A 15,096-nucleotide genomic window follows, 5' to 3' on the forward strand; every position below is an offset into this window, starting at 1 on the left:
TTATACATTTACCTAATTAGATATTGATGTTGCCACTGACTAATAGGAAGAGAGAGGTAACGAGCCTACCCCACTGATTACTTATTCTGGGTGCCAAAGAATCCTATGAACATGGCTGAGCCCAGCATCTCTCCCCATATCACCTCTGAGGAGTCTTCTTGTTTCGAGGTTGATCCTAGCTTTTGTGGGTACCTATGCAAAATGAGAGAGATCCCACCTGGCTCACTCCATGCCTGTGATAGCCAAGCAATTCTGTGGCAGTTCTGCTAGTGATGCAGTGCTATTAGTGGTATTACATGTGTTGCTAAAGGAGTGTATTCATGGGGACCCTGGCTATGTAGAGCCCTGTCACCTCCTAGATACAGTGGGCACAATTAAAACGCATTTGTCACTCCTTAGTGCCACAACATATTCTAAGAGTAGATGATACTATTATTGCAGCTTGGAAAGTGATAGTTGAGTTTTTAATGATGCGCACTGTAGTTTAGGTGTATGGCCTTAATCTTAGCACTTCTGAGGCCAATTATAAATCATTGTTTCCCATTTGACAATACAATGCCTGAAAGTCACCAGATTGACTGAAAAATAGTATTCTTTGTCGCATGTAGGTAAGTCTTCTGCAGGGCCACCCGGGGGAGGGGGGGGCAAGTGGGACAATTTGCCCCAGGTCCCGCAGAGGACCCCATGAGAGTTTTTCGGGGTCCCTGGAGCGGGGTCCTTCACTCACTCCGGGGGCCCCAGAAAACTCTCGTGGGGCCCGGGCCCCTGGAGCTTCTTCCGCTCCGGGTCTTTGGTGGCAATTCGGCAGCGAGGGGTCCTTCCACTCCGGGACCCTCCGCCGAAGTGCCCTGAAGACCCACGGCGGGGAGTCCTCCCGCCCCTTACCCCAGGCATCCTGAATCCTCTGGGTGGCCCTGGTCTTCTGCTAAAGTAGTGCAGTCAAATCCATAAAGCTTAAATTCAACTCAGCCTTCTCAAAAATGCATTCAGATACTACAAGGATGGGCACTGTATAAAAAATTGGGTCCTGATTCAGTAATCACATGCATACAGGTGGACCTTTGTGGCTGGGAACTCAAGGGGTCTCTGTGTGGACAAAAGGGTCAGCTTGTAAAGATCAGATTGCTGGATCAGACCCCAGCTAGTTAAATAGCTAGATTGATAGCTAGATAGCTAGAAAAAGATGCCTTAGATGCCTTAGATTGCAATATAATATGAGTCATTCCTCAGATGCCCATTATCCCAACATATGAGCCATATTTCATTTATTTCCACTTTGACATTTTCATTTTTAAAAAACATTTGGTCCCTCCAAAAGCCAACTAAACAAAAATTTCTGAATTCCTCTGAACTCAAGCAGCACAACGAAGCATCTATTATTTTTTTGTAACAAGCATTATTATATCAAAATCTTACAGCAAGATCATGCTATTAACAGCATGATAAATGAGGATAAGTCAGATATTGTTTATGAAATACCTTAGTATCTCTAAGAAGCTACAAACAGAATTGTGTAAATTTTAAGCAATCTTTAAAACTCAGCTAATTAAACAAAATGCAAATGAGAACAGCAGCACCTCCGCTACTCACCACTGTGAATTCGCAGGTGTTCCTTCAGATGGTGTTTATATTTGAAGGCCTTGCCACACTCAGTGCATTTGAACTTGCGATTGCCTGCTCCTTGGGTCAGCATTTGGTGCTTGGAGAGAAAAGATTCTGATATGAATTTTATGAAAGAGGAACTGAGAGTTTTCTAGTTAAAAAAAAAAACAAAATTAATGTAACTCTCTATTTATCAGGCAAACCAAAAGGTCTGCACATACATTTATATGTCTCATCAGTGTTGCAATAAAAATCAAAATGTTGGCAGTAAACCGAAACAAATGCAAAAGTGCTTTCATATGAGCATTCAATATTTGCTTTAGAATTATTTCCTAAGTCTCTCATCAGAAATGTGTTGCTTTAAGGTATCTCATGATGAGAGAAACTGATTTGTAAAAAGATTTGTGGTTCTTATTATTCCTAGCAGCTTCTAAACATGTGGAATGCCTCTTGTTTAAAAATCCTGTTTACTGCACTAGTAGAAAATACAGTGTTACATATCAGATTTCATTCATTATCAAATATAAGTGACAATATCTTCAGCATGAGGCTGTAGCTGCTGGAAAATTTTTATCACAAACCAGCAGGAAAAATTTCAGCTACCTTTCTTATGGTGGGTTCTCCTCCCCCCCAGTGCTGTGCTAAGGAGTAGGGGCAAAACAAGAGAAAAGTTGGTTGAAAGGACAAGTTAAAAGCAGCATAAAGATATAATCAAACACAGCTGACCTTTTTGAACAAGTGAGAAAAGCACTGTGACTTTGAATTATGAAAAAAAAATACAGTCATCCACTCTGGATGCTCAAGGTAGGAGGTCAGCTTTTTTCAAGTAGCAATGACACAAAAGCCTATTGCAAAAAAGACAGCATAGAAACGGTATGACAACTGCTAGGGTGTGCTGAATCTTCCCACATTCCTAGTGAGACAGATGGTGTTACATGGGACACAGGGAGGTTTGTTCAAACAGCAGCAACCTTCAAAGATCAAGCAGAGCCCAGCCCGCCGAGCGCCATTGAGGGACCAGCGCTCATATGTTGCTGAGTTGCATAAACAAACAGCAACAGCTGTTTTGTCTCCCCCCATAGCCCTCAGAGGACTACTATAAACTTTAGTTGTGCCACTGTTAATATGATACAATCATTTTAATTTACTAATTGTAAATGCCATGAGCAAATGAGGGGACTTTTCAACACCAAAGCTACCATTCATAATGCGCCAACACAATCAGACTCTTGCATGTGAAATTTCAGACAGTTATGTTGGATAAATATCTAGGCATTTTAACCCAGTGTTTTTAATAATATAAAGCAAAAGGGGGGAAAACCCTCAGATTGTGTTAGATTAAAAAAATTGTATATGAGAATGTTTTTCCCTACCAGAAAACCCTGAAAAGGAAGCGATCTGAGAAACTGCACCAGAATCATTTATATTGATTTAAGATCAAGCAAGAGATACTGTTCTCTTAAAAATGCTAATTGCAAAATTGCATGATTAGAAGATGTATGTTTGCCTAACTGAATTTACCTTACGCCGAGAAAAATCTATCAAAAGATATATAGCTGATTATGATTTTTAGTTGTTTCAGAAAAATAAATATGGTATGAGGCCTATATAATTTGACACATGCAAACACTCATTTATTTAAGTTTAAGACACACCAGTTGAGTTTCCATTACAATACTCCGTAACACCAGTTATCAGAGGTAATTCTCTAGGGAACAGAAGAAATAGTTTTCGTATAATATGTAAAAAGCTTTGGGATACAGCCCTTTTGAGTAATCAGTTTGTGAATGAAAGAAAGCTTCAGTCACCTGTTCAAGACACACAGCATTGGCTTAAATGTAATAGTGAAATGAACTAAATAATGCAAAGCAGTAATGTTGTAAGGTTACTTTTATCATAACAAGGAAAAATCATTTTGATTTATAACAGATATGCTAGTAGGATATATAAATAATAGTGATACTGCAATCCTAATGTGTGCATATGTTATTGGTACACTCAAAAAACATAACCCATACATTTTATGGAAAGATTTACTCTAAAAATGTGTAATTTTATTTTAAATGCAAAATATGCATACTTTTATGTGATTGAAAAGGTTATTCAAAAATAATGAAAAAAAATTAGTAGATCTTTTACTATGTCTTTGAGATCCTAGTTGCAAAAATTGCAGAGTAAAACTAGGTGAAAAATGGAATTAAAATTGCTGAGATGTTTAATACTGTATAATTAAAATGCCACAGTTTCGTTCACTTTTTGAGGAACATAAAAACGAAACTAAAGTCAAGTTAAAGTGCAAATAAAATTTCTAAATTAGAAATTAACACACTCATTCGATCGTGAACATAAGACTATTAAATCATATTAGAAGAGACCATCAAAAAATCATTTAGACCTCAATTAAAGCTATTACCATTAAAAGATCTGCATCTTCAAAATGCCATGAAAAATTAATAATGATTGCCAATCAAAGCAATATCGTTTCTCTAAGGGGTTATTATAGAAAGAAATCACTTAAAACCAACCCCCCACCTGATCTGTCCCTGGCTTGTGTGTCACCATATGCCGCTCGAGCTGGGTGCGGTAGGCAAACGTGTAGCTACACAGAGGGCAAGAAAAGTTCTCCTCATTCTTCTCGTGACGGTACTTGATGTGCTCCTTCAGTGATGTCAAACGCTTGTAGCCCCGGTCGCAGTAGGGGCAGGTCAGCAGTTGGGCAAAAGCATCTGGAGTTCCAGGTGGCAGGTCTGTAGCCGAGAGACAAGAGAGAGAGAAGCAGGCCAAAAGGTCAGTAAATCAATGGCAGCTAATGGGCTTATTGCCCGGGATGGTATGACAGGAATCACTGCAATCTGCTACACTAGAGTGCCATCATTTCAAACTGGCCTCAGAACACACCATTCCCCTTACACACCCACAACAAACTTGTATGAATCATTTCATACTGTGCTAGAAAATTAATTAAAGTCCTTACTCTAGCTTTTTTGAAGATTTAAATAGCTGAAAAACAAAGAAACATTCTTCTCAATCAATTGACGATTTGCATTTCATTTTAACCTGTTATATTAATATGACACCGGCCAAATCATTCTCATGGACACTTTTTCAATTATTCACCAAGAAGTAAGAGAGTTATGGGTCAGTAATCCTAAATTTCTCACGTAAAAATTCAATAGTTCAGAAACTTAAAACCATAGAGAGAGCATTTTTCCTTTTTAAATTAAGCTTTAATTGTTCTTGCTCTTTATTTCATCTACAAAATAATTTGCTGACTAAAAAATCACAATACACTAAAATTACAGTTCCAATCTTTGCTCATGAAATTCCATGCCTCTGCAGCTGCTCTTCAATTTTTAAGGTAAACACCCAGGCATGTAGTGCATTTATAATTGCAACAGCTGCAAGAAGTCAGGATAGTGGCTAAAAATGAATTACAGCCTCACCATTTTCTTCTTGCCCATTGGCCTCTGGAGTGCCAAGGCGAGACAGTTCTTCAGGGGCTTCTGGGTAAATAATGGCTGTGTCACTGCGCTGTAGGTACTCTGCTATGCTGACTGCATGCCCATCTCCTTCCTCCAGTTTCCTTTTGGCAAAATATTCCTCAAAGTCCGACGTGCAATTTGCATTCTTAACTAAAATTGGGGAAAGGGAAAAAGAAGTGGTTTTGAGTGCATTTTCCCTGTAAGATTGGCTAAGTTTATATGGTTGTTTGCAAGAAATGCTGACACTTGTGCTGGAGCTACAAGTCTGTGGTTTGAGCCTGATCCTGCTGCAGATTTTAGTCTCACTGGGCCTGCTCCAGCTCCTAACAAAGTCAGTAGGAGCTTTGCCATTGACTTTGATGGGAGTAGGATTGGGCCAAATTACATAAATGAGACCATTCATGAATCAGGGAAGCAGAAGTCTACTGGGCCTTAATACTGCAAGTTATTCTGCATGGATGGACCTTTGGACTCAGGGAACTCCTGTGAATTCAGTGGCTCTCTGTGTGGGTACAGGAGTCCACCTGCTCAGAGTAACTTGCAGAACTAAGATCTTGGGGACCTCTACTCTATCTGCTCTTCCTGCTCAGTTCCCACTGACTCCTTCTAAATTGAGGACGCTCAGCTCTTTGCATAGCACCTCACAGGTGTAGGTCTGTAATTTGTGCGTAGTGAAGCACACAACCAATTACCCCTTCAAAACTGCCTTGTCTTGTGCCATTTTTTTTTCTGATTACAAGAACAAAATGTTGCTTTCTTTAAAATTCATAACATCAACCATATTTTTCTTCCTGGAAAATTCATCTCTGGGTAATTTACAATGGGAAAATACATTGTTTAAAAAATATGTTGCTCTGTACAATTTTACAAATAGAACCACATGTTTCCAGCCCATAACTGGGATACAGAGCCTAAAGCCACTTTTACAGTCCGTGCTGGAGTTTTGCTTTTTTTCTGAAAATGTAAACCTAATTTTTTATTGTCCATGCAACGTCCATGAAGTATAATATGTTCTCAACCACAAAATATTCTGTTGCTAACAATATGCATTTCTTCTCCCTACATCTGAATATTGCATAGAGGTAAGCTCTTGTAAAGTCTGGGGCATTATAGACAAATATTAATGCAACCAGAGGAGAACTGGGAAATAGACCATTTTCTTTCTCTAATTTTTTAAATAAAGACAATGAATGGTGGCAGTGAATTTCAGATCGTTATTTTTAACTGACCATAAATTAAATAAATAGTTTATGATCAATGACATTTTTAATGTATTTTTCTGTAGGACAAACAAGAAAGCAAAATTGTGATATATTTGATTTTTCATGAACCAGTCAAAAGTAAAACAAGCATGATTCTACTCTCCCTTACACCAGTGTAAATCAGGAATAAATCCAGTGAAGTCAGTGGAGTTGCAACAGTGTAAAACTAGTGGTTGAGAAGAATCAGGCCCCAAGAAGAATTACAACAGTGCAAAATTAGTATGAGTGAGAGACAAACCAAGTCCATCGTGTTTTGAACCATTTAGCAGCTTTGCCTCAATTTTTCACTTTTCTACAAAAATGGAAGTTGCAGGCAAGAGTGGTATGTTCTCTGAATGTGGAAAATTTTGCCCTAGGTAAAACAGTTGAACATTTCTGTTTTTTTCCAAAGTAGAATTTTACCATATTTTAGTTATGAGAAATGGATAATGGAGAGAAATGATAAAATATGTTTATCAAATTTACCTAAAAACAAAAAAAAACAGTTTTTATAAGAAAAAAAATTGTCTAAGTGCAAGATGATCGTTCAGCATAGCTTTGTTTGCTTCCCATATAGCCCTGGAAGTGCCTTGATATAATTTACAGATGGAGGTAATTCTGGCAACAATCTCATGGCTCTAGCCAATTAGAATTTCCAGTTCCCCTGACTATACAGCGTCTTTCCTCTATGTACAACCTGCTGAGAATGAGTTAAAAACACAGTGGCGTCCCTAAATGTGGGTCAAGATTAGCAATGGATGAAATCAGCTGGGATAAAATAAGACCTGGCCCATGAAAGGTGCTGTGCAAGAGATAAAAATCCTCTGTTTATCGTTGGAACAGGTATTCAGTATGTACAGCTGCAGTGCAAGCTTCCCCAGACATTCGCCAATATACATCAGCCATTCTGGAGATGGACAACATGGCTGATGAATGAGTGAGATTGTTATTCAATTGCTATACTACAATGCTGAAGGAGTTTGAACTTGAGGAGCTGGTTTGGCCCATCATTGCATATTCATTATGCAAGCACCACACATTGAACTGATCAAATCAAATCCTCTTTCACCATGTTGAGATAAATAAGTTTTTTATATAAAAAAAGGAAACTGTCTAAACACTGAATGGAGTTTTAGCCACAAAAACCTTGTCGGGTTAAATGGCATTCTTATGGCTAAACCCATCAGTGAGAAGTCCTCTAAAATTTCTCTATAGGCCTTAAACAAGCAAATTTTTGTCAGTTCAAAGAGCCAGCATCATTATAAATTGCTGTCCACACTTCCATGAGTTTTTGACATTTTATATGGAAGGAAAGAGGATATAGAACAGCAAATTGTTGAGTTGCTCCTGATTCTTTATATGTATCTGAACAATCATTATGTCTTCTGTTCAATAACAGTGTCCACCTAACATAGTTCATGTGTTACATACAAAGTGCCAAATGCTTATTTGCAAAGAAGAACTTGTTTGTTAAGGAGGGTATGATTATATGGAGGAAAGACTGGAGTTCTGAGTGCAAATTACAGTGGAAATGTGTGTGTGTAATGCAACAATTTGTCTTTTATGTTGTGGGGGGAATATAACAAAATGGTGGTTGCTTGTACATAATTATATTTACACACCGAAATGTCAGGCGGTGTTCTGGGTATGTCTTTTTCATAGCAGAGCTGAAATGTTCAAAGTTAAGCCTGAAACCCCACCTTTTACTCCTCCCATTGTGTCTAGAATTTGCAGCTCCTGAGGTAATTTATGCCTGTATAGTGTTAATATTCCCTGATTCAGAAATGTTCCTTTTCAGTAACTAGACACAACTGTATGAATTAAGGATACTATAACACCCTGAGTCTGTGGGTTTTAACCTTCAAAATGTTTTAACATTGCTTTTGTTTCTGTTGTTGCTATTTTATAGACATCTTAAAAAACCCTTTTCATTAAGGTTGTGCACTGAGGTGATTACTTAGGTACCAAGGATGAAGGCATTTGTCTTCCCTTTCAGGGGTGGGATGGCAACAAGATCTTTCCATAGCCCCTATGGCAGAACTGAGGTTGTGGACCCCTTTCTGGGGGAAATGGCTGGTGATCTATGTAATAATGGATGCATTAGCCCTGCCCATTCTCCCTCCTCTTTTGGCCTAGCCCTTTTCCATCTCCACAGAGTACATACACTGGGAGAAAGGGTATTTGAACAGGAAGAGGAAATGGTCTGGTGGCTTTTAGGAAGGGAGGAGAATGAACCTTCCTCCCTTTACCCCCAGAATTGGGAGGGGAAAGGAGAGGAGCCGATGTGAGAGAGAGAGCCTGAAGGATCAAGGGAATGGGAAGCTTGTTGTCTGCCTCTCCAGCAAATCTGAGATCCTGGTGGGGTCAAATGTAGAATTTGAACTCAGGTCCTTTATCCCCAACCACCCATGGTGGGGCTGAGTTACTAGTAAAACCTCTAATCCTGAGCTTGGGCTGTCTAGGTTGGCCCAGGAACATGATTAAAAAGCTGATTTTGATCCAGCAGGTTATACTAGCCTATTGTAATATTACAGACTCTGGGATTCTTAAATCTGTGGATTATTTAGCTTCTGTGCATATGCATGGAATCCAGGATCTAAAGCAAATGTTTATGTCTAATTTTTAAACCCCTAAAAACAAGGGGATTTAGCAGAAAAGCTAACAGATCCTTAACTTAAACAATATTACTGGTACTGTAATATTAAAGATTAACATGAATAGCGAAGGTTGACCGTGTGCTTGCCAGTCTCTTACAAGATGCTTTACTGCTGAGAATTCAGAAATTATGGAAAAATCACTTAGTATTACTAAACAAATCACCTGATTATCATTAGGTGTGCCTCCCCCTAAGCCCTTAGTTGTTTTCCATGTAAAAAGCCGCACTCATAGATTCCTTGTGGATTGAAATTACACACAGAACCCACACTCCTATCTGTGAGTCAAACATTTAGTACAGTAGGTGACCTCACCAATAAGTAATATTTTAATTAATTATTAGGGCATGGAGAGTAGAAATATTTTCAGTTCCAAAGGCTGGTGTATCAGAGCCTCATGCTAAACTAAAATACATTAAGGAAAACATTAAGGAGGTGTTTAGTATCTTTAAAAAGAGAGAGAAAGAGGACACTCAAGGAGCTTGGGAGACCAGTTATTTCTTGTGGGAACTCTTACTGTGAGGTGGAGATAGCTGCTCCTAATCGCAAACAAAACTAATAAAACCACAGCCTTCATTAGGCAGGAAGTGACAGGCCCTCATTGGTACACATAGATTACGGTCTGAAAACGGCCTATCCTTCTAACCTGCCAAGTTTTACTTCTGTTTTCCTCTCCCTTGAAGGTTTTTTTCCTCCTTCTTTAAATCACATGAAAAACATCGACAGCCAAAGCTTATTAGCCAGATGTTATTAATATAAAAAGGGAAATTTTGTTTGTTCATTAACAGGGAATCTGCTCATCTATCTCCTAAAAAAGAATCCCAACTGTAATGAAAGTAATCGGACCAATGAAGTAAATCAAATGATTCTAACAATCAACTATTTAAAAACAGCTTATACAGTACATCATTTTGTTAAGTAGCCCTTTTAGAGACCTTTAGAAACAGTTTGCAAATTGATTTAGCATAGCTGAACTATGAACTATACCTTTAACTCTAGTGGAAGCTTTTGCTTTTGCTTGTATAAACTTTATGTTGCTTAGTATAAAAATATAGAGGATAAAAAAATGTTTAATGGTAGCCATATATAAAAGTAGCAAGGGCAATAGCATAATAAAGATCTTTCTGTTATTTCCATTCTATGTTAATGACATACTGCAGTGAATTTTTCCTAAAAACAATCACATTTGTTGCCTGGCCAATTAATAACTGTAGTTAGTTCTAACATGTGAGCGACTTGGATATGAAGTCTTCTGAGGTCACCTAGAATTGGGGAACCTTGCAGGGATAACATGCCCAGCCTTCAGGAGCAAGAAGCATTTTGTATTATTTAGCAGTGACCTCCCTGGGCAATCCAGAAGCATTCATAATGCTCTCCAAAAAAAGTCCCATCTGGACTTCCTTGGGCAAATGAAGGTCACTGTGATGTGGTCTTTATTGAGGGTGTGTCACTGGGTGAGTTGGTCCTTTAAGGGGACTGGCATTCAGCCTCACCTGTACCTAGACTTAGTTCATCTTCTTAGGTGGAGGGCTAAGTCACCTCAGTGACCTAACCACACTCAAAGTTGGTGGTTGACCATCTGGGAGGGGAAACTGAGACAACACACTGTGGGAAATTGAGTCAATAGTACTGAAGCCAGACCACGTAAGTCCTTACTACAAGGAGCATGTCAAAGAATTCCTCGTAACATCCTCCCAAAACAGTTAATATTTGTTATTTAGAGATAGGGTTTTCAAGTGTTCAGTGAAGCAAGAGCAAAATCCCCACTGAAAGTCACATGATTGAAAGTGACTTTCACTATATTTTATTTCTATTTTTCTCAATAGCCAGATGTAAGGTATATTATTCATATTGAAAAGTACCTGAGACCGTTCAGATAGAGATTGGATGGTTCTGTGGATTAACAATGGGTTATAGGATCTTTCACTTCTAAATCACAGGCTCAAATCAAGCTCAGTTGGAAGTGACCACTAATTCTTACCATCAGAGGTTTTGGTGGTATTGAAATGAGCTAGAGGAGATAGTCTAGTTCCCAGTGGAAAGATGTCCACATCACAAGAACAATCCTCACAAATGGCACTAGCTAGTACCAGGGTCGGCTTCAGCTTTTTTGCTTCCCCAAGCAGTGAAGAAGAAGAAAAAAAAAGAAAATCCCGATTGAACGGAGTGATTGAGCTGCCGCTGAAGTGCCGCTGAAGAGGATGCTAGGCACTGAAGGACCCGCCGCCGAATTGCCGCCGCGGACCTGGACATGCTGCCCCAACAAGACGTGCCGCCCCTTTCTATTGGCCGCCCCAGGCACCTGCTTCCTTCGCTGGTGCCTGGAGCCGGCCATGGCTAGTATTCTTATCAATGGTCTCAGCAGAAAGGACAAGGTCTCAGATACCACAACGACTCACTTACCCTATCTTCCCATTAGCCAGTCCCTTCAAGATTCTTTGAGGGGTAGGCTTTTGAGCAGGGTCTGACCTGGTCTACATAGTCTGGCTAGGTGTATTTTCAAGATCAGTTTAGGGGGAAGTCATCCTCTAGGATGCTTTTCAAATGCAGCTTGCCTTTTAGTGTAGACAGAGCCATTGATAGTAATAGCCGTTACATGGGTGTATAGAAAGGAAGGTGTTCCTGTTATTATTGAGGTTTATTTTAAAAAATGACTAAAATAAGGGTTCTTCCCACCACCCAACCCAAAAATTTTCTTAGGATTTGGAAAAAAAGGTTAAGTCCCAACATAGGCCAGCCATTATGTGTGATATTCTTCCTTGCTCCATTCATAGATGCTGACTTCCCCTCTGCCAGGTGGGTGCTCTTCCCGCCCCTGCACCGCCCTCACCCAAACCCCATTCCACCCCCTTCCCCCAAGTCCCCACCCCTGCCCTGCCTCTTCTCCACCTCCTCTCCTGAGCGTGCCGCATCCCTGCTCCTTCCCCTCCCTCCCAGAAAGTCCTAAGCGTTGCCAAACAGCTGTTAGGTGGTGGGTGGGAAACGCTGGGAGGGGGAGGAGTGGGGACGTGATGCGCTTGGGGGAGAAGGAGGCGAGGACGGGGTTGGGGGAGTTTGGCTGCCGGTGGGTGCAGAGCACCCACTAATTTTTCCCCGGAGCACCCACGTAGTCGGCGCTTATGGTTATGAGAGAACCTCTAATCATGAAGAAGTTGTGGGCATTTCATATGGTCTGTGATTTCTCAGTCCCACAGTTCACTACTCCAGACTAGCTATTACATTTTAAATGGCAAAGCAATGAGGCCCTTTAGAGCGTTTCTGGCTGTTGTTTGAAAACAAATCTTCAACAAGGCACAATTTCCTATTGTAGACAGGGCCAAAGGCAGCTCCCCATGACTGTCAAGGAGTGATTACACTTCCTGGGTCAGATCCTCAGCTGAAGTCAACAGAATGACACTGATTTAAACCAACTAAGTGAGAGAGGGCTGTGGTCCTCATGTCTACGCCCAGAAGATGATTTCTGACTGGTTTACAGGAGGAGTGGGACACCTCTTTTCTGGATTAAGAGTAGAATATGATCTATGGGGCTGTCAGCTGACAGGTATTGTAATACCTTTCTCCTGAAGAGGAGACCTAAGGCCAGAGTACAAAGCAGAAAGAAGAGACCATCAGAAACTGGAAAGGAATGGTAGGTGGTAATAGGCCACAAGCTTTCCCCCCCTCCAAGGAGACAACACAACAAGTAGGAAGGAGTCAGGACTTGTTATGGTCAGAAAAATGTGTGGAAAGATAGTCACAAAGCCTGAGACAGGACCTGGAAGATTCTGGTAATGGTAAGTCAGATAAGAATCCAGCCTTTTTTCTGAATCAAACATCTGAACCTTTTCATGTCCAGTTACTCCAAATACCATGTATGAGTCATCACTTTATGAATATATCTTGAAAAACCAAGTGATTTTAGAATATTTGTTATTTTCGGTTCTGTATAGCAATATTATTAAGGATATATATAATGATAAACTGTGACTCCATTCTAATCCACTCATTACTTTTTCATGCATAAATCTAATGTATGAAAAAAATCATTGACATGTTTTTATTTTTCTATTATTTTCTCCCACAAGAATTAGAAAGTACATTTCTTGTGTTATTTACTAAGGACATTGTAGGTTTTATGTGGGTGTGTACCAGCATTAAGGATGTGTGAGTAATAAAATCCTTATAACATTTAGGTACCATCTTTTATAATAACATTTCAAGAAGGCAGTACCTATGAATCAAACATTATAATGTGATGCATAACAATTTACCTGTGCTGGAAAACATCTACATATTTAAGTGTAAATCTAGCAGAAAGCAAGGTGAATGTAGTGTAATGCATGAATCATCTATGGCAAAGGGTCTTATGGCCTTTGGGAAGAACATGGTCAAACTCCAGAATTCATTTGGCTAGTAACAGAAACTTTTTACGGCCTTTTGCAGCTATAGAAAAAAAGAGATGGCTCAAAAATAATGACTGTTAAATATCTAAGTTCCCTTTCTTTTTCCACAGAAATGTATGGATTTTAAGAAGGGAAAGAAATAGATATGGAAAGTAGGGAAAAAAAGATTAACTAGAAACAAAATAATCTCATAAATATTGGTTTAAATTGTGTATCTGTGTATATATGTGGGGTTGTGTGTGTCTTTCTAAAAAGATATGTGGATTCTCTGAAGTATCTTACTCTCTGTTCCCTGTGAATATGGGGTTGCCATAAAGAGTGCACCCCATCCTTATTATCAAGTTCTTTGTACAGTCTCTCTCATTAAAAGACTACAGTATCTTGGCCCACGTACTTTAAACTCTTTCATTCACCCTGACTGTGAAAACGTCTCCTCACAATGCTAAAATCTATTAGCTTACAAGAATGCAGTTAAAATGAGTGGGGTTGAGGCATGGTGGGGAAAAGAGAGATTGAGTTTTCACTGAATACCCAGTTTGTACCATTGTAATTTGTGGGAGAGCGAGTGGGGATTGAAATCAGGATGACTATTTAAACATTTCTCAATTGTTCAGCTAGACAAGTAAATAAATTGTTTAGCCACTTCTTCCCTCCATGCACAGCTAATTCTAAATGACACAGAACAAACATGATGTTCAAATGGACCATTTGCCTTACCTGTACCATTGTTTCCAGTGGTCTGAATTGCGGCTTCAGGCCCCATAGTGTCATATTCCTCCTTCATTTCTTCTGCAAAATAAGCACATGCATTTTTAGCATTTGCAAATTATTGAACAGCTCACAAAGCTAGCAAGCACCCTGCAGTAACAAGGAAGATCTTTTAAAGGAAACAGAGAAAAGGCCTGTTCTAAGCCTCTATACAATGGCTTTGTTCTTGCAATTGAATGAATTCAATCATGCTAACTGGACAAGAACTTATTTACTTTAAACATTACAGCAAGTGGTGAAAACCAGAGGTATTTATTTGGGCCAAATGAAGGCCTTTTTCTGATATCAAATCCAATAAGCAGTGCGGTGGAAAAAAGCTTCTTATTTTTAATAATCGGTCAACTGCAAGTTAATTATTTTTACCTGGGAAGAACAGGCATTTTACATGAAGTAATGGTAAATACAGAAGAAAGGACAGCAGATCCATCTATTAAGATTATTATCATACACCTGCTATTTGATTCATCATCCTCATTTTAACTATATAGACTTGGAGTGAGGAGTGTATTAATATCAGAGGGTGCAAAAATTTCTAAATTTTAAACTGTGGACAGTTCGATTATGTCTGTTTAATTTGTCTGAGCCTCCTTTGCATTTGCAAAGGATAGATTTGTGCCCCAAAATTGGATTATTTCACATGAAAATTAGTACTTATTATACAGAATTATCTGTCAATCCATCTATTTGTTATGGACCAATTTGCTTTTGGTGAAGTTGCTGGGGTGGAAGGTATTTTAAAATAGGATTTATAAAGAGGAGCTCGCTTCAGCCTACTAATGGATAGAATATCTTTTTGAGCTATTTATCCATCTAACGTAGATATTTCTAAGATGCCTATCACCTTGATTTCTTACTGATGATTTGTTAGTTCAGATGCAACAGGTATTCACACAAAGTTGGTGGACACAATTTAGGTGCCCACATTTGAAAATCTGGCCCTCAAAATAATTCCACAGGCAAAATCAAA

General features: G+C 39.2%; 1 protein-coding gene across 5 annotated transcripts in view; it reads right to left on the reverse strand.

Annotated features, from left to right (window-relative positions):
* Nucleotides 1–15,096, reverse strand: part of ZEB2 (zinc finger E-box binding homeobox 2) — a 130,470-nt gene that overhangs the window by 17,508 nt on the left and 97,866 nt on the right. For 3 of the 5 annotated variants that reach the window (XM_034785357.1, XM_034785361.1, XM_034785359.1), the window contains 4 exons: nt 14,079–14,150; nt 5,046–5,234; nt 4,135–4,349; nt 1,591–1,753 (listed from right to left, as the gene is read on the reverse strand). In XM_034785357.1, coding sequence (XP_034641248.1) covers nt 1,591–1,753; nt 4,135–4,349; nt 5,046–5,234; nt 14,079–14,150 — 639 coding nt within the window. The remainder of the gene's footprint in view (nt 1–1,590; nt 1,754–4,134; nt 4,350–5,045; nt 5,235–14,078; nt 14,151–15,096) is intronic. The other 2 variants (XM_034785358.1, XM_034785360.1) reach the window with 2 other exon arrangements.

The sequence above is a fragment of the Trachemys scripta genome, chromosome 11, assembly GCF_013100865.1.
Source record: "Trachemys scripta elegans isolate TJP31775 chromosome 11, CAS_Tse_1.0, whole genome shotgun sequence".
NCBI classification, from domain to species: Eukaryota; Metazoa; Chordata; order Testudines; family Emydidae; genus Trachemys; species Trachemys scripta.